General features: G+C 39.8%; 2 protein-coding genes across 5 annotated transcripts in view; one reads left to right on the forward strand and one right to left on the reverse strand.

Moving 5' to 3' along the window:
* LOC132308516 (myosin-2-like) overlaps positions 1–5,191 on the reverse strand; it is a 33,295-nt gene extending 28,104 nt beyond the window's left edge. The window contains exons 1-9 of the mRNA XM_059806612.1: positions 4,319–5,191; positions 3,380–3,481; positions 3,137–3,280; positions 2,890–3,040; positions 2,752–2,779; positions 2,445–2,613; positions 2,213–2,276; positions 2,065–2,078; positions 1,882–1,966 (exon numbers count right to left, since the gene is read on the reverse strand). Of these exons, the coding sequence (XP_059662595.1) occupies positions 1,882–1,966; positions 2,065–2,078; positions 2,213–2,276; positions 2,445–2,613; positions 2,752–2,779; positions 2,890–3,040; positions 3,137–3,280; positions 3,380–3,481; positions 4,319–4,771 (1,210 nt within the window). The 5' untranslated portion in view covers positions 4,772–5,191. The remainder of the gene's footprint in view (positions 1–1,881; positions 1,967–2,064; positions 2,079–2,212; positions 2,277–2,444; positions 2,614–2,751; positions 2,780–2,889; positions 3,041–3,136; positions 3,281–3,379; positions 3,482–4,318) is intronic.
* An 8,557-nt stretch (positions 5,192–13,748) lies between these two features.
* Positions 13,749–18,788, forward strand: LOC132308517 (uncharacterized). 4 transcript variants are annotated; one of them, XM_059806616.1, is made up of 4 exons: positions 13,749–14,600; positions 15,702–15,943; positions 16,620–16,703; positions 18,480–18,788. In XM_059806616.1, exons 2-3 carry the CDS (start codon positions 15,719–15,721, stop codon positions 16,674–16,676), a joined length of 282 nt encoding a protein of 93 aa, XP_059662599.1. In that variant the 5' UTR covers positions 13,749–14,600; positions 15,702–15,718; the 3' UTR covers positions 16,677–16,703; positions 18,480–18,788. The 4 variants fall into 4 exon arrangements, with proteins under 4 accessions (XP_059662599.1, XP_059662598.1, XP_059662597.1 ...); XM_059806615.1 differs by having other exon boundaries at positions 18,515–18,788; XM_059806614.1 differs by having other exon boundaries at positions 13,752–14,600; positions 15,706–15,943; positions 18,541–18,788.
* The last annotated feature ends 1,283 nt before the right edge of the window (positions 18,789–20,071 follow it).

Raw genomic sequence — 20,071 nt, forward strand, 5'->3', positions numbered from 1 at the left:
ATTCTAAAGATCAAATTCCAACTTACTCAATATGCCTTTATTTCAACTATTTGGGGATGAACCCCTTTTTGCTCTATTGAAAGCAATAAGCCCTGTCAAACTACATTCTATGATACATTTCCTAACTGTATCAACCCATTACTTGGCTTTTCTTTGCCTAACATTACCCAACGTGGACCGCATCAGTCTTCCTCACAAGTGTAATTGTTCTTCTTCCCGGCATGTGGCAAAACTATCATAACCAATTTTTACTCATCTTATCTCCAATAGGTGTTACTTCAATGGTCTCACGAATATGTTCTTTCCAGTTTTGTCCTTTTTTGTCTTACCATCATGTTATTTCTTTACTTCCCAACATACTGCTTCATAGAGTATGAGTGGTCTAATATCTATTTTATAGAACTTATCTTTCAATTTTAATGGTACGTATTGAGTACACATTATGCGAGAAGCACTCCTCCATTTAACCCATCTTGCATGAATTATGCGAGAAACATCTCTCTCTCTCTCTCTCTCTCTCTGGTATGTGTACAATCGAGTCTAGGTAATGAAAATGTTTATTTTTAGATATTTCAGAATCCTTGCATTTCTAAATTTGCTAAGTTGAATTTCTAATATTTAGTTTTAATCCTGCTTATCCGAAACTCTCTTTATTGTAGAGGTTCTTTCCACGCCTCTAATTTCACATTTATTCTTTTCTAATTTTTTCGGAATTCATTCTTTGCTGATTTCAACAACTAAAATAATCAATAAAATAACATTTACTCCCAAATCCCATCTTAAATGTATGTATTTTGTTAGTTCATCTACCTAAGGCTAAAGATATAATGCTAATATTTGATGTAATGTTTCTTTCTTACTTAATTTTAGCACAATAGCATCTAGTCCTTTATCATATCAATATATTATTGTGAATCCTTTTTCTTTTCAAAAATCCATTGCATTATATCTCTGGGAAACCTATTATAAGTTTTCTCCAGATTGAGAGAAGTCATTCAAAATTCTTTTTTCTTTTTATGTTTTCCATTAATCTATTCACTTAGTAAATAGTTTCTTTTTCTAACCTTTCTGGTAAAAATACGAATTTTTCGATACCATAATTATACGTCTTAATCATTCAATCACTTACTCTCAGAGATCCATATTGCGACTTGTTAATTTAACACCATGATTATTTATACAATTTTGAATATCCCCTTATTTTTTTATACATAGTTACTAAAATAATTTACACTACTCATGAAACATTTTCTTATGAAAGGATGTGGATTGACCGAAGCTATGGCTTTAAATAGAGAAGAATGGAAACATGGGATCCATGTAGCCGACCCCAAATAATTGGGAAAAGGCTTGGCGGTGGTTGTTGTTGTTGTTGTATGAAGCATTTTTGTAGTTATCATGAACAATTTTGTTAGTTGTGACATGCCATCATTCCGTAAACACATCCAAGTCTCAATAGGAACAATATCCTTCATATTCCCTATTTCATCTCTCCAATACATGTTTTACCCTTGCACATCCTGATCCTACAACAACAAAAAATGATCACTCTCTCTAATATATATTTTTTCTAAAACTAAGCTTCGTGTCCCCAAAAAATATATACAGAAGTTGTGCAGTGGCTTAACTACAAAACAAAGATACATATAACATAACCTTTACCACCATATCAACACATTCCAAATGTAACACGTTGAACATATAGTGTCACACCAGCATTTAAGTTATAAATAATTCTTATTTATGTCAGTGTTAGATACCTAGCCTTAGTGTCAAACCCCGTCAATTTTAACATCCAGTCTAACATCAATTTTAGAATTTCTACAAAATAAAAAAATTAATGAACCATCTAAAATGGAATAATAATCAAATGCAAACTACCTTTGAGATAGGATGGAGCCCCAGCACAAAGTTGGTAAAATATATGGTATGACCTTTCCCCATGGGCCAGCTGAACCACTCTTGACTGCTTAAAGAAAACATGATATTTTTTAAAACTGGCACTCATTGATTTTTTTGTTAAAAATAAAAAATAAGCAAGAGTTCAGAAGGGTAATCAGTTACCTTTTCGAGCAGAGCTATCCACAAGTATTGTATAAGTTGATGTTTGACAAACACATTGAAGTTAAAGAAATGGATCAAGTTAACAAATACAAAGTGAACATAGAATAATGCTTGCTTCTAGCAACTTTTCCAATCTAAACATACTTACATGTCTGGATTTTAGCACCACATATCTTTCCAGTTGCACTGAAATGAATTTCAACGAACTTTCCCTGCATCACATCAGGAAGATTCGTGACTTAAACTGTTTGTTCTATAAATGATCTGAGTTACCCCTATTGCTTAATGATTAAACCAGGTGGTAGTCACAATTTTGATTATTTAAGCACAAAGCAATAATTGCCTTCCTGCAAGGGGAGAGAGAGAGAGCAAGAACTCACAAATCGACTAGAGTTATCATTCCTGGATGTTTTTGCATTCCCAAATGCTTCCAGTATACAGCTTGTCTGAAGAATTTCACTCTCTGTCCCACCACTGCCACCACCAAGAGCAGCCAAGTACTGCACTGCAATTTTTGCTGTCTCGGTTTTCCCAGATCCACTTTCCCCACTATAAAATAGATAAAATTACGGTTTCTAAGGTTCATTTTATGAGAAGTAAGACCATAGACCTGATATAGGAGACTGCATCAAAAGGAACACAGGAGCTCCCAATTTGTGGAGCTAAGACAAAGGCATTGCAACTAACCTTATAATGATGGATTGATTCACTTCATCTGCAAGAGCCACAGTAACAGAAAAGTAATATAATGAATGTTTTAGTGACAAAGTGTGCAGATAACTAATAACCTTTTCCCCGTATTTTTTTAAGCATGGTTTAACCCACCTCTCATCATTTCATTATACGCCATGTCTGCAATTGCATAAACGTGAGGACTGTCGAAGAGTTTCTTCCTGTAAGCTTTGACAAAGTCATTCCCATAAAGTTGGACATTTTTGAAGGGATTGATTGCTATTAAAACAGGCCCTGCTTTACTCTAATGGAAGAAACCACAAGCATTGTTCAAAGGAGTGGAAAAGGTAGAGTTACTAGCACTGAAAAGCAAATAAAATACCTATATGATAATACTTACATAAATTATATCACGAGAATATCTGTGATGAAGGTTGTGAAGAACTGATGGCTCATTCAAATAACTGAGCTGTATGAGATCATCCACACCCTCGAGGATGTCCGGGTTCGCAGGTAAGATCACTCCTGTTGAAACTTGCACAACCTGTAGTAACAACGACAAGGGTGAAATGCACATTCCATTTACTTGAGTGCTTTGAACAATTAAAAGCTCTAAGTAGGTGGCCAGAACTTAAGGACTCACATTCCCGTCTGAGAGCAAAACAGACGCTTTCTCCCCTGAAGATGATCGTATCAGTCCTGATTCCCACTGCCCATTTGGGAGCTGACACCAAACACGAAGTTTCTGCATGAAGTACTTTAGGTAAGTGTTCCTTGACAAATGAAACATGTTGAGGGAAAACGCTGACAATGAAATATAAGAAATCTCATACACTAACTGAGAGTAGTTGTGATAATAGTAATTGAAAACTCACAAGAAGGAAAGGGGTAGTGTACCCAAGTAGAGTACAAATAAATCATATAGGTTATTGTCTATAACCAGAATATTTATCATATCACTGAAAAATCATTTTCGCTCGCAAATAGAATGTATTTTCCACAAGAGAAGTTTGAAGTACCAACAGCAACAGAACCAGGTGAAAGTATCTTAAACAGATACAAGGACCAGGGGATAAAAAAAAAAAAAAAAAAGAAAGGCAGACATAGGAAATGCTCTGAAAGCAAGCCCACAAGAGAAAGTAACCAAGTGGGCATTTTTTTAAATCTTTTACCGCAGAAAGGAAGAACCTTAATAACCATATGCCCAATTAAAATGTAAGCCAGTCAAATAACAAGATTCAAGCAACAAGTTCAGGAGAGGAAGTACAATGTTGTCATTATTTAGATCTTCTACAAAATACATTGAATACACATGCATAGCAGACCCTTAAACTAGCCAAGAAGTTAATATGGACGAAACACTACCCAAGTATAAGAACCTGGCTACTCCCTATCATTTCAACTATGTATGCCTACAAATTCACAATGCTTCACCACGAAATGACACAACATGTTAGAGTCACAAGAAACTAGTCCTAGAGCCGAAAGTTATTATATATCACTAAGTTTCAGAACTAACCACCCTTCGGAAAACTCATGCAAATAGAAAACATAGCTAAGAATAAGAAACTCATATGTGTACCTTTTTAATAAAATAACCAACGTTGTGATTCCACTCAGACTCCCGAAACCGTGGTGGTGGTGATACAGTAGCCTCAGCTGCGAGATTGGCACCATCTGCTTCATCCAACCTCTGTGCATATTTCTTCTCTTCCGACTCTATAACATAAGGCGATTCACCAGCAGGAACTTCCTTCGTCTTCTTGGTCCTCAAACTACCACCTTTTGACTCTTTGACATTTTCCTTTTTGCTAATGCAATTGGACGAGCACTCTGGACCAGCATTGCCCACCTCAAAGTTGGTCCGCAAAGGCCGCCGCCTGGAGGAGGGATGGCGAGCCCTGGAAGTTGGCCGAGCAGGCAACGCAGGCGGCAAGTCCTTTGGCTTCTCATTCTCGTCCTTTCGCCGGAGAGACTCCAGCATCTCCTCCAGCGAGCTACGAACTACAGACGGATGCGACACCGTCAACATCATGACAAAAAACTCCTGCTCTTCCAATCACAAATCAATCCGAATCCGAATCAGGTATACATATATATAGTGGTCTCATTCTACAAATTAAAACATTTGAAAGCTCTACATTGCCGAAAACGCGAATTCAAAACCCTAATTCAGATCAGGGAAGGACCAAATGCGGATATTGGAACTAATAAGGGTTTTAAAATTTTGGGTGAAAGCGTGAAAACAAACTAGGAGAAGTGTACGGAAGTGTGAGCTGTCAGAGCCCTCAGCATCCGTAGAATGTATGTTGCGCCAAAACGCTTTGGGAAAACAAACTTTGGGAACTGTTTTTGCTAATTTGAGGAATTCGCGTCTGTTATTCAGTACTCGAAGGTATAGGGTTAGACAGATATAGAGAGAAATGGGTTAATGGCAGAGACGGAAATTATCTTTAACAAAAGAATGTTTTTAAAAAGTTGTTGGGAATGTTTTTGAAAAACAATGTCGGATGGGAAACCGTTGAGATATGATAGGAATAAAATATTCATTTAGTAGTAATAAATATGGAAAAATAACACCTGGATCTTATTAAAGTTGGAAGTGGATAAGTGTTAGCCCTTTGACGGTTGTCCAAGGGAAGACATGGGCATTTCAAGGCCATGTCATGTCTTGGGAATACTTTGGCTTTGGTTAGACCGCCATGAGAATGCTCAGTGGGTTGTCAGCGTGCACAAGATGCTCAGCGTGCACACAAGATGCTTAAAAGGATGCTCGGCGTGCACTGGGGGTGCCCAGTGGCACTTTCGTAAATATGGCGAAAAGTGAAACTTGGAGTTTTGACTCGGGATCTTTATGGGGGATACTTTGAGTCCATAAAAGCTGGTTGGCGCAGACGGCACTCAATTTGGATGTCGGGAAAGGTTTGAAAGGCCATTATGACTCCTCAAGCATGGGTGATGTTTACTCCTGTCAGAGTACTGGATTTCCTTAAGACTATATTAGGGGGGTCTGTTGAGCGCATCGGTTGGTCTATGGCATGGCTTGCTTAGAGAGCTTAGCCAACGTGCATGGGCACGTGTTGCACCACTCCAAGATGGTTGCACAAGTGGGGAGCATCCAAGATATTGAAGGGCAAACAAGTGTGCACCGACACACGCGCTGGGGTGCAGCGGCGAGCATGCGGGCGTGCAGGTGGGCGCGCGGGTAGGCGTCCAACCTAGTGTGCGCGAGCGTCTAGCTCGGCGTGCACGTGGGCGTCCAGGTGGGCGTATAGCCACTGGCGCATGAGGGTTCAAACATGGCGCGCGAAGAAGGGCACTAGTGTGTGCGCCGGCGTACACTTTGGTGTGCATCAGAGTGTGCGCACGGGCGTGCATGGCTTGGCACGCTGTGCACTCAGAGACATATGTATGTGGGTGCAGATTGGTGGACTTGGGCTAGGTTCACAAGGTTGACTCAGATGTGGCTAGATAATGGACAACACAAAGTCATGGCTTGCGGTTACAAGAGGTGGTGTCTTAGTGGGCTCGGTTGGTTGGGGGAAGTTACTAGCACTTCCCACTCATCATGGGAAGTGGGGGAGTGCTGAGTAACCTCCCAAACATGTGGCACAATTCTGAGAGGACCAACACACAGGCGGTTAAGGGTGGTTTCCTCCACTATGCAGAATCTAACTTCTTGTGGCTATGTGGCATGAGCAGAACATGCCAACAAGTCTAGCAGTTGGGCTTGTCAACTGCATTATAGTGCTGGCTCATTTAGAGGGTGCCAGCACGACCCTAGGTGGATGGGAGTGTCATCCATCATCTTAGTGGGCAGTTATGGGCGATTTTGAGAGTGGCCTATATAATGCTAAGGTGGGCTTTGTAGAGGGAACAGAGAAGAGGGTGTGAGCCTTGGTTGTTCCTTGTACGAACTCATGTTCCTTTGTAATATGTTTAATATGAGCAAAGGTTGGGGCTTGTCCCTGTAACTGTGTGTGCCTTCTTTACATTTTCTATATTGTGTTGTTATGTTGGCTGAGACTTGGTGGCCCCAAGTGCCATTGCAGAGGCAAAAATTCGTGGTGTAATTTAGCCCTGTGATAATTGGTATCAGAGCCCCGTTCTACGATGGCTGGAGGTAATACTCGTGAAAGAGTTTCCCATTTGGAAGAGTTCGTGGGTTTTCCTACAAAAACAGAGGTACAAGATGGTGCAGAGAGCCTTGTTGTTCGAATTGAAAACTTGGCCTCTGAATTGGAGATCTTGAAGATTGATCCTGATGGGTTTGGTGACTTCATGCAGGCCACCAAAGAGCAATTGACCCGTATCTCTGAAGATGTTGAGTCATTGACTGATGTCTTCAAGAAGAACCTGAAAGACCTTGAAGATGAAGTGTCCTTGGTAAAGAGGGCCATTCATGGGAGTTCCAGAGGCGGTGGTGATTCTCTTTCACAGAAGATCAAGGTGCCGGATCTCAAGTCTTTCAGTGGTACCCGAAATGCCAAAGAGTTGAAGAATTTCCTATGGGACATGGAGCAGTACTTCAAGGCTGCTCGGATCCCTGATGGCGAGAAGGTGACCATTACAAGCATGTATCTGTCTGGTGATGCAAAGCTATGGTGGCGCACACGGACAGAGGACGATGCTTCTGCGGATAGGCCTCGGATTGAAGTTTGGGAGACCCTCAAGAAGGAATTGAAAGACCAGTTCTTGCCTCAGAACACTGCATGGATTGCAAGGGAATCTCTGAAGAAATTGAAGCACACAGGTACCGTTCGTGACTATGTGAAGGACTTTAGTTCCTTGATGCTGGACATTCGAAATATGTCAGAGGAGGACAAACTGTTCAATTTCATGTCCGGATTGCAACCATGGGCTCAGGCAGAACTCCGTAGGCAAGGTGTGAGGGACCTTCTTACTGCCATGACAGCGGCAGATTGTCTTGTAGATTTCAAGATGACTGGGTCTACTACACAAGACAAGAAAAAGTCCAAGGAGGGGAAGAAAGACAAAGGCCAGTCCTTCTAGTTCAAGGACAAAAAGAAGGACAAGAATCAAAAGAAGGATAAAGGCGGTGGCTTTGTCAAGGCCAAGGCAGATTACAACAACAAAGGGAGTAGTAGTGGGACTAAGCCCAACTACGGTTGTTTCATATGCAATGGTCGCCATCGTGTTAGGGACTGTCCCAAGAGGGAGAAGCTGAGTGCTATTATCGCTGATTCAAAAGGAGACTCGGACTCGGAAACTGGTCCAACCCGAGTTAATCCTCTGCAAATGCTGAATGCTCTTACTGAAGAATAGTCCATGGAGTTGAAAGGGCTCATGTTCATTCAGGTGACACTGAACGGCAAGGAAGTTTTGGCAATGGTGGACACGGGGGCCACTCATAACTTCATTGCGCAGAGGGAAGTAAGTAACTTTAATTTAAAGTTAATTCCACATGCTAATAAGATGAAAGCTGTGAATTCTGAAGCCAAGCCTGTTTTAGGCATGGCCACCACTTCTATGAAAGTTGGTTGTTGGGAGGGCGTAGTTAGTCTTATGGCTGTTCCCTTAGATGATTTTGATCTAATTCTTGGAATTGAGTTCCTTATGAAAACCAGAGTGGTAGTTGTGCCATATTTGGGAGGAGTTTTTATTTGGGACAGGAGTTGTCCATGTTTTATTCCATCAGTGGCTCTTTATGGGGCACCAAAAGAAGGAAGATCGTAAATATGGTTGCATCGAAATAATCTCTGCATTGCAAGTGAAAACAGGTTTGAAGAGGGGAGACTCTACCTTTCTTGCAGCTATGATAGAGATCAAACCGGACAAGCTTGTTGAAGTTCCGGATTCTGTTGCTAAAATTCTAGAGGAATTTGCAGAAGTGATGCCACCAGAACTACCCAAGCAATTGCCCCCTCGACGTGTTGTTGATCACAAGATAGAGTTGGAGCCAGGTGCAAGGGCTCCTGCTCAGGCCCCATATCGGATGGCGCCTTCAGAACTGGCTGAACTGCGTAGACAGTTGGATGAGTTGCTGGAGTCTGGCTATATTCAACCATCCAAGGCACCGTATGGCGCGCCAGTGTTGTTCCAAAAGAAGCAGGATGGCTCAATGCGGATGTGTGTGGACTATAGGGCTCTGAATAAAGTGACTGTGAAGAACAAGTATCCAGTGCCCAATGCCGCTGATTTATTTGTCAGGTTTTCAAGGGCATCATACTTTACTAAGCTGGATTTACGTGCAGGCTACTGGCAGGTGCGTATAGCAGAAGGAGATGAACCTAAAACTGCATGTGTAACTCGTTATGGGTCTTATGAATTTCTTGTAATGCCGTTTGGGCTAACTAATGCCCCGGCAACCTTCTGCAACTTAATGAATAATGTGTTTTATGACTACATCGATCGCTTTGTTGTTGTTTATTTGGATAACATTGTAGTCTATAGTGAGTCATTGAAAGATCACTTAAAACACTTGAGATTGGTTTTCTCAAAACTGAAGGAGTTTCAGTTATTTGTCAAAAAGGAGAAGTGTGAGTTTTGTCGCCAAGAAGTGATGTTTTTGGGGCATTGGATCAGTAAGGGCCATGTCAGAATGGATGAGAGAAAGGTGAAAGCCATTCTTGATTGGTCTGCACCTACCAAAGTGACAGAGTTAAGATCTTTTCTAGGGTTGGCAAACTACTACAGAAAGTTTATAAAGGGGTATTCCAAGAAGGTTAGTCCTTTAACGGACTTGCTGAAGAAGGACAAACAGTGGGTTTGGTCTGAGGAGTGCCAGAATGCTTTTGAGATGCTTAAGCAGGCAGTGTCTACAGAACCGGTCTTGAGACTGCCTGACTTTGGTTTGCCATTTGAAGTGCATACTGATGCCTCTGATAGAGTAATTGGTGGGGTTCTAGTCCAAGAAGGACACCCATGTGCCTTTGAAAGCAGGAAGCTTAAGGATGCTGAACAGAGGTATACAACTCATGAGAAGGAGATGACTGCAGTGATACATTGTCTTGACGCATGGAAACACTATCTGTTGGGTACTAAGTTTACAGTGGTGACTGATAATGTGGCCAATACCTACTTCAAGGCACAGAAAAAGCTTACTCCAAAGCAAGCTCGTTGGCAAGAGTTTCTTGGGGAGTTCAATTTTGTGTCGGTTCACAGACCTGGAAAGCAGAATCAGGTTGCTGATGCCTTGAGTAGGAAAGAAGTGCAGGAGTATGTGGCGTCATTGACAACGGTGTATACTGATTTCCTTGACAGAATCAAAGAGCAATCTCAGTCCGACAATGCCTATCAGAAACTAAAGCAACAGGTTATTGATGGTGAAGTCAGAAAGTACTGGATTGAAGATAATCTACTCTACGCCAGAGGAGGTAGATTATATGTTCCTGTTGGAGGTTTGAGACGGGAACTAATGCGGGAAATGCATGATCCTCAGTGGGCTGGACATCCAGGGGTGGATAGAATGCTGGCGTTGATATCCAGATCATATTACTGGCCCAAGATGGAGGATGACATAGAGTTATATGTCAAGACTTGCTTGGTCTGTCAGAAAGACAAGCATGAAAGGAAGAAGGAGGCAGGGCTACTGCAACCTTTGCCTATACCAGAGCGTCCATGGCAGTCAGTTTCAATGGACTTCATTTCTGGTTTTCCTAAGGTGGAAGGTATGAGATCTATTTTTGTGGTTGTAGATAGATTCTCTAAGTATGCAATTTTTATTGCTGCACCACATGCATGCCCAGCGGAAGTTACTGCTGGTTTATTTCATAAGTTTGTGGTGAAATATTTTGGCTTGCCCGAAGATATTGTTAGTGATCGTGACACCAGATTTACGGGAAGGTTCTGGACAGTGCTATTTGGCTTGATGGGTTCTGAACTGAAGTTCTCCACAGCAAACCATCCTCAGACTGACGGGCAGACTGAGAGGATGAACCAGTTATTGGAAGAATATCTGAGGCACTATGTCACTGCAAGTCAGAAAAATTGGCTGGAGTTGCTAGACACTGCACAATTCTCTTATAATTTGCACAGGTCTTCAGCAACAGGAATGAGTCCCTTTGAGTTGGCAACAGGGCAACAACCTCGCACACCACAGGAGGTGGCAGTGCAGAGGACTGGTGGAAGATGCCCTGCAGCATACCGATATGCCCGTTCCATGCAAGAGATGGTGGAGGAGGCACAGGACAGCCTTGCCAAGGCTGCGAGAAGGATGAAAAAGTATGCAGATAAAGGGAGAAGGCCATTAGAGTTCCAAGTGGGAGACAAGGTTCTGTTGAAGTTGACTCCACAGATTTGGAAGAAGATAAGCAGCAAGACTGTTCACAGAGGGCTGATTCAGAAGTATGATGGTCCATTTGAAGTTGTGAAGAAAGTGGGGAATGTTGCTTACAGATTACAGTTACCTGAGAGACTGAAGGTCCATCCTACTTTTCATGTAAGTTTCCTCAAGCCTTTTCACGAGGAAACTGCAGATACATCAAGACAGCAGGCTAAGAGAGCCCCACCTGTTATTCGGTTGCAGTTTAACAAGGAGGTGGAGAAGATTTTGTCTCACCGGACCCAGGGTCAGAGTAAGAAAAATCGCAGAACTGATTATTTGGTGCAATGGAAAGGATGCAGTGAAGCAGAAGCGAGTTGGGAAAGGGATGTGACATTATGGCAGTTTGAGAAACAAGTAAGGGAGTACTTGGACAAGTCGACGAGGGCGTCGACTTCTTCTGGTGGGGGTGGTTTGTTAGCCCCTTGACGGTTGTCCAAGGGAAGACATGGGCATTTCAAGGCCATGCCATGTCTTGGGAATACTTTGGCTTTGGTTAGACAGCCATGAGAATGCTCAGTAGGTTGTCAGCGTGCACAAGATGCTCAGCGTGCACACAAGATGCTTAAAAGGATGCTCGGCGTGCACTGGGGGTGCCCAGTGGCACTTTCGTAAATATGGCGAAAAGTGAAACTTGGAGTTTTGACTCGGGATCTTTATGGGAGATACCTTGAGTCCATAGAAGCTGGTTGGCGCAGACGGCACTCAATTTGGATGTCGGGAAAGGTCTGAAAGGCCATTATGACTCCTCAAGCATGGGTGATGTTTACTCCTGTCAGAGTGCTGGATTTCCTTAAGACTATATTAGGGGGGGTCTGTTGAGCGCGTTGGTTGGGCTATGGCATGGCTTGCTTAGAGGGCTTAGCCAACGTGCATGGGCACGTGTTGCACCACTCCAAGATGGTTGCACAAGTGGGGAGCATCCAAGATATTGAAGGGCAAACAAGTGTGCACTGACATACGCGCTGGGGTGCAGCGGCGCGCGTGCGGGCGTGCAGGTGGGCGCACGGGTAGGCGTCCAACCTAGTGTGCGTGAGCGTCTAGCTCGGCGTGCACATGGGCGTCCAGGTGGGCGTATAGCCACGGGCGCATGAGGGTTCAAACATGGCGCGCGAAGAAGGGCACTAGTGTGTGCGCCGGCGTGCACTTTGGTGTGCATCCGAGCGTGCGCACGGGCGTGCATGGCTTGGCACGCCGTGCACTCAGAGACATATGTATGTGGGTGCAGATTGGTGGACTTGGGCTAGGTTCACAAGGTTGACTCAGATGTGGCTAGAGCATGGACAACACAAAGTCATGGCTTGCGGTTACAAGAGGTGGTGGCTTAGTGGGCTCGGTTGGTTGGGGGAAGTTACTAGCACTTCCCACTCATCATGGGAAGTGGGGGAGTGCTGAGTAACCTCCCAAACATGTGGCACAATTCTGAGAGGACCAACACACAGGCGGTTAAGGGTGGTTTCCTCCACTATGCAGAATCTAACTTCTTGTGGTTATGTGGCATGAGCAGAACATGCCAACAAGTCTAGCAGTTGGGCTTGTCAACTGCATTATAGTGCTGGCTCATTTAGAGGGTGCCAGCACGACCCTAGGTGGATGGGGGTGTCATCCATCATCTTAGTGGGCAGTTATGGGCGGTTTTGAGAGTGGCCTATATAATGCTAAGGTGGGCTTTGTAGAGGGAACAGAGAAGAGGGTGTGAGCCTTGGTTGTTCCTTGTACGAACTCATGTTCCTTTGTAATATGTTTAATATGAGCAAAGGTTGGGGCTTGTCCCTGTAACTGTGTGTGCCTTCTTTACATTTTCTATATTGTGTTGTTATGTTGGCTGAGACTTGGTGGCCCCAAGTGCCATTGCAGAGGCAAAAATTCGTGGTGTAATTTAGCCCTGTGACAATTGGTATCAGAGCCCCGTTCTACGATGGCTGGAGGTAATACTCGTGAAAGAGTTTTCCATTTGGAAGAGTTCGTGGGTTTTCCTACAGAAACAGAGGTACAAGATGGTGCAGAGAGCCTTGTTGTTCGAATTGAAAACTTGGCTTCTGAATTGGAGATCTTGAAGACAATAAGGAATTTGGTGGATAAGGAATTTGGTACGGCTGGCGCGACGCTCTGGTTTAGTCGGAACTAATATTCTTGTGCAAGTGCATATTATACATGTAGGGTTCAGATGAATGGGTACATTGACATACTAAATATTTATTTTAAAAAATGGATATGAAATGTGGGAAATGCTTACGTGACAAATGACAAATTATTACGAAGTCTCTAGAATAATAGTTCCTATTCATAGTTTGTCATCATGTAAATAAAATATTGAAATTTTTTGACACAAAGTTATAATATTTGGTTGTGTGGCAGTTGTGCCCGACATGTGGACTTGATTTCCAAAAAATGTTGAAATTTAAATATTTTATTTTATTAAATAATTGAAATACAACAATGACATATTTTATTATATGTCAGTAATTTAGTACTATCAATACCTTATTTTTTAAGAACTCATAAAAAATATGAGGTTTGTAACTTCAATGAAGGCAAGACCCGAAAAAACAAATTAAAAAAAAAAAACCTTTAGTAAGGACACTTATGTGAGTACCACCTATTAAAATAATAATAATAATAATGACATGTTTTGAACATATGATAATTTGCAACTATTTAGCCCAATGGTATATGTCAAGGGATTCGAGTGTGACCCAAGAGCAAGAGGGACCTTGATGGTCTTGGAGGGGTCCTATTCCACCACTTTATGTCTCTGTAACACCAAAAAATTTCAACCTATTTGGTTGAGTTTGGGACCTGCGGCGTTTGGCAAGGAGTAGTATGGTCTTGGTTGATGGGATTGGAGGGTTTTCTTGTGTTTGGAGTGATACTTTGGTGAAGGGATGGAAGTAATTGGAGAAAAAATGGTAGATGTTGTTGAAATTGGAGATTTGGAGTTTGAAAATTCAATACGGGTAAATCTAGGTCGGTCGGTTAAACATCTCACCGGGGAAGGAGTGGTTGAATAGTTCCGAGATGGCCTTCACCATATGTGCAATAATAGGTTCGGGTCGCTCTTGTTTTCTTTTCGGCAGTACGCTGTTAATTGACTTTGCTTGTGTGTGTGAGAGAGAGTGTGTGCAAGTGTAGAGTGTGTGTGACGGAAAGAGATGGCGTTTGGAGATGAAGAGAGAGGTGGCGGATAGTGGTGACGGTGAAGCTGGTGGTTGGGGCGTTGGATTATTGTTGAGTGCGGCGTAGATTATATACCTTTATATGTTTATATGGAGTATATATTTTATTAAATTTTAATTCGTGAAAAAAAAAAAATATATATATATATATATATATATATAAATTATTAAATGTGAGGGTGAAGGTATTTTTGCGTTTTTATAATAAATTTTAACGGTGTCAAGAAGTCGAATTTATAGTAATTTTTTTAAAAGTTTCATGTACGGGTAATAAGTCCAAAATTTAGGGGAGGTCAGGTAATTCACCCCTAAGCATTGTCTGGCAACGTCCCTTCCGCTCCTCCGCCCCTCCTCCCGCTCTCTCTCTCTGAGACAAGGGAAGGCTGATAAGATCTCGAGAAACGGTAAGTTCATCAGTCTCATTCATCTATGAGTTTCGTTTGAGAAAAGAGAAAAAATGAATTTATATACTCTCTCGTGCTATAATTATTGATGACCGAGAAAGCCAAAAAATTATACTCAACCAGGCCTTACTTTGATTGTCTGGAGCTGTTGAATTGAATGTTTATTTATGTTCCTAGGAATCGAAATAAGATGACCATAGTAGCTCACAGTTAGATTTTATTTTCTTATTTCCTTCGTTTTCTCGGCAAGCAAACAAAAAGGTTAGGGTTTCTGTTCGTAGGAGTACTTTTCTCCGACAGGGCCTTTTTGTTGGTTGTTTCTTAATAGTTCATCTTCCTTCTTTAATAGATATAGATTTGCACACTCCTTTCTACTTCTTCAAGAAGGTGACGTATTCAAACAATCACTTCTGGTATTGAGATTAGTTTCATTTGTTAACACTAGACATATATAATATTTCAGGTGACCATCTAATCTGCGATTGGTTGCTAGGAAAGTATGAAACAAAAGGAATTGATATTTCGAATCACAATGCTTTCAAATTTCCGACCCTTTTTACAAGCTACTTTGAAGATTTAGAAGGCAATGATGTTACTAATTTTGTAGACCAGCAATAAGATGATATTGATAAAGATGTTATAAAAATGTATTTGTTCCTCAATTACGTGATCTTCCCAAAATTTGGAACTGCAACTAATTAACTTGTGATTTCCTTCTAGTTAGGGCACAACGTCCTTCCAGAAAGATGTATTAGTGCACCCAATTCTCTAATTGTCTGTCCTTTGCCAGTGGCATAGAAATTCTCTACATTCAGACTAACATTTCACCTTAACTTGCAAGTATATGATCGGTAGTTCCATAAATAGCACCCTACCTTCTAATTTGGTCCTTCTGTCCCTTTGCTTTTGGAGAGCCTTGGGAAGTGCGGTTCCATGACTTTAATGCTTGTGTCCCACTTCCACCACTAAGAAGAGAAGGAAGGGCCAGCATTTTGGCCCACCATATTACCAAGATTATGAATTTTACACAGATATGGTGTTTCTAGTTATGTTTGTTGTTTGTGATTTTAATAGTATTAAATCATCTTTTATGTACATTAGACAGGTATACTGCAAAAATGGATTCATTCCACCATTTAGGGGGCACCAGTGCCCTTAATCAATCAAAAGAGAGTATCACTAGAACTCAGGCAAAAGATGGAAGCAAGCAAATGGGGTGTGAAGAAAAGAAGGCAGCAGTTCACGACGAAATGAAAAGAATGAACCGACTTCCTGCAAACAGCACGTATGCAACTCATCGATTGCGGGTTCTCAACAAAATTTTGCAACTTTTGTCCATTCAGGTACACTAACATAAAATTCCATAGAAGTCTTATAGTATCTTGTAAATATATATATTAAGAATTACTGCTTTTATAGATACGTTTTTCTTTCTTCTTCTTCTTCTTCTTCTTTTTTTTTTTTAATAATATTTGCTATATTTTGATCAAAATTCCTAATATGAGGCTAACTTGGACTACGAATGTAAGAAAGTGTAGTTTAATTTATTTGCTATTACTAAGACTAAGATAAGTATGTAGGATCCTAAGAAAATCAATTTTCTGATGAGACATTGGGATTGTGGCGATGGATACCTCTTATAAATCTTTTTATGAATTGGAAGTAAATGAAGAGGCCTTCTCTTCATAAATAGTGCATACAGTTAGTTTTTCATTAAGAAACTAAGCAGAGCTTTGCATTGTGATATTGCGATAGGAACTACAGAACTTATAAAAAGTAAAGAACCTTCCCTTCCACATAGATATGGTGTCAGTTTTAGACCCAACCTTCCTTTTAGTTTTCACTTTATCCAGATTTTACAGAAGTTGGACAATCTGTGAAAATGCTAATTCTAGATAGAAGGTAAAGTGCAATTTTGCTCAAACTTCTTTATTTTTTATTGATTTTCTGCTTTCACTTCAATTCAAGCTTCTTGAAAATATCAGCATTGTTTTTTTTCATATCTTTCTTTTATGCCAGAGAACCACATCACAGGATGAGGAGTTGGAGTTGCTTTTTGCTGGGCTTTCTCTTTGAACAGAAATCCAGATTTTACAGGCTGTGGTCAGTTTCAAGCAAAATATCTTTTGATCATTTTTCTCTGTGTCTGTGTCTTCTTTTATTCTTTTCAATGTGTTCATAGATTGTACAGGCAGTGGTCAGTTTCAATCGAACTTATCTTTTGATCATTTTTTTGGGTGTGTGTGTGTATGTCTTCTTTGATTCTTTTCATTGTATGATCTATGTAACTGCTTGGTTCATTTCTAATATAGTTATTTTTGGTTTGAAGCATGAGTAGCTTCTATATGTTTAAAGACAATAATTTTTTATATCAAGTCATAAATTTGTAATACATATGGGTTAGTTTAATGTGTTGACAACAAGAATTCTTACACATTTTTCCGTCACTTTAGAGCATGAAACAGTATTTTTTCTATTTTGAAAAATGTAAGAAAATCAATAGCTACATGGGTGAGAAACGCGTGGCCAGTTGGCCACATTAACAGTAATGATAGAAGAAGGGAAATGTCAAAATTAAATGGATGATATAATAATGAAAGATGATGTTGTATGGTTTAGTTGAAACTATGACCTGAGATAAAATATAATGGGAAACTTGATTCAGTGATTTATGTAGCAACCCAAATAGTTGGGATAAGGCTATTTGAGTTGAGTTGAACTTGTTCTGGAAAATGGAATTCTTTTGTTACCAACTCGGACATGTTACCTTAGTCTTCTTGTTACCGCTAAAATGGTTGAACTTTATTTCTTTCTTCCGGTCAAAATAAAGAAATAACTTAATTTTTCCTTGTTCCTCATCAACTGAAGTTATGCCTTCACATGAAGTAGAATGGTGAAGCAAGATTCGCGTAGCTGACCCCAAATAGTTGGTACTTGGTACAAGTTATGTTAAGTTGAGTTTGCTTGAAAATGGGAATCTCTTTTTACCAGCTGTTACATTTAACCCATGTCTTGTTTTCAATGCATAAAATAAAATAAAAAGTAAATAACTCAACTTCTCCTTTTTTCATTAAGTCGGTTTACTCTATGAAGCTTTGCGGGAGTACACACTTTTCAGCTAAAAAGGAAACTTGAACTACGTTTTCACTATACCTAGGGCTGCTTTTATTGGATCACAGCTCACAAGACTGTTTTCTCTATCTCAATCTTTTTAAAAAAAAAAAAAAAAATTCTCTGTGCTTATGGATCATTACAGATGCATTTGTTTGTTGTCACTGCAAATGGTTAAATTGTCTCAGTTGACTTTTGTTGTATGTTTGCACATCCTTTTGATAGGCATCCTCATTTAAGCTTTGTTTATGGTCAACATTTGCACCTTAGTGCGTGGAGGCGTCATAATCATCTCCTATTATGTTTTTTTTTTTTGTTTTTTTATTTTTTTTTTTAATTCACATTATGTTCTTGTTAATGCTGATGCAGAGCAGCTCTTTGAGGAATGTCTTAGCTTAAGTGCAAACTTGGTTACTCTGGCTGTGTATCTGTGATGGCTAATCGTTTGTAGCAATTCTCCTAGCAAATACTTATAGGATGTTCAGAAAGATTTTCAAAATTCATGTTTGACTGGTAAAGGTTCATGATTAGATGTATAGATATAGATATATATATTCCATTATTGGGCTTATGCCGGACCTATTATGCATGAGGAATCATTGGAGTTGCTATTTAACTGCTAAATTATCTATATGATTTAGGTGAGGCACAATGGTGTCCCGGGGGTTCAATTATTACTTATTTTGTCTTTAACCACATGCTAAATCTTGATTAATGTAATCTTGTGAAATTCTCTTTTCTAATATCTGTAAAATATTGCTTTTGCAGCAACTAGATTTTCTACTGATATTCTAATTTTTCAGTTGAAATTACTGCATGCCAAATCCAGGTTGTGTATTCCAAACAAGCTTGGGGAATCTATTGGGCGAAAAGTTTTATGGTGGTACAATGTCGAAAATGAACTAGTATTTAGCTAATGAATACTATGTGTAACACTCTGTGTATATGTGCTTGGTTGGATAAGTTTTTTCTCTAGCCCGCTTTGTTTAAATCATCTTGGTGCTATCTAAAGATGAGGGGCAGAGTTGCAAGGTGTACCTTAATGAATTTTGTTTAAATCATCTTTGTTTTTACTTACATTTTCAGTTATGATGTTGATGATGTATATTTGATGGTTGACGCCTTCTAAGTGTTTTGTGGTTATGTCGTCACTCCTGGAATCTATGATGGTTTAGTGCAGAGTGGTTCAGGAAATTCATATATATATGTGTGTGTGTATATAGCACCGATTCCAGATATAGTCCTCCATATAAATTCAACTCCAGATTGACATGCTAATGTTAGGATTCATATCCAAATATGAATCCAGTTGAATTTTATGGACATTATATTTCAGATGTAATCCATATAATCCAAACAAATCTTGATATCGTAAGATGGGTTGTGCATGGGTTTCAACAATTATGGGTGTACTTTTGACTTCAAACTATGATAAAGTTGATTAAACATTGGTTGACATGAATGGAGATGAAAATAAAACACACCCGATAATAATAATAATAATAATAAATAAATAAATATAGAGAAAAAAGAAGGATAAACCTTAGTAAAGCCAAACAAATATGCAATGATATTTTTTTACTACTTCTCTTAACCCATTTATCCCTTATCTCCCCACTTGCAAGGATAGCAAAATCAATCTCCTTGCCATCAATTATTATTATTATTTGTCATTTTTAAACCAATGAGCTCTTCGTAACTTATCCAAAAAAAAAAAATCAATGAGCTCTTCATTTTTAATTACTTAGGCCTCGTTTGGATTGAGAGAATTGGAGAGAAGAAAAAAATGATGAAGGAATGATAAGAACTAGTGTATTTTGCTCATATTTATAAAATACTCACAAAACAAAATATCATTTATTACTTTATTTTCTCACTACTGTAATTACCATCTTTTTATTTCTTTACCCTTCTTAATAATTCACAATTTAAATTATTATTAATTATTTAAAAAAATGCTAAGACATATCCACTAATGCTTATTATGGGGGCATATGCTGTGTTGCCCGAGTGTAGGGCTAACATGAAAGGCGCAATATTTTCTGCAACTCTAAGCAACTGCGTGAGTTGCTTAGGTCCAAGGCCGACCCTATTGCTGAGTGGTTGGATTGCTCCCTGTTTTTGATAATCCATCTTCGAGCCTTGCACTTTCCTCCTCTCCTTTAACAAATATACTACTAACCCTCAATTTTCTTGCCCGGAAGAAAAAAAAAAAAAAAAAAAATCCCTATTATGGGACTTAAAAGTTGAAAAGGCGTAGTATAATCCATCAAGCATAAATATAACCCATTAAATTAATCACTAATTGCATCTAACGAATACCATGCATAGCCATGTAGAGCCTAATTTTCAATTAATCA

Source organism: Cornus florida, unplaced genomic scaffold (assembly GCF_030987335.1).
Source record: "Cornus florida cultivar Cherokee Brave unplaced genomic scaffold, ASM3098733v1 CherokeeBrave_3.0.0_Hap2_Chr05, whole genome shotgun sequence".
Classification (NCBI taxonomy): domain Eukaryota; kingdom Viridiplantae; phylum Streptophyta; class Magnoliopsida; order Cornales; family Cornaceae; genus Cornus; species Cornus florida.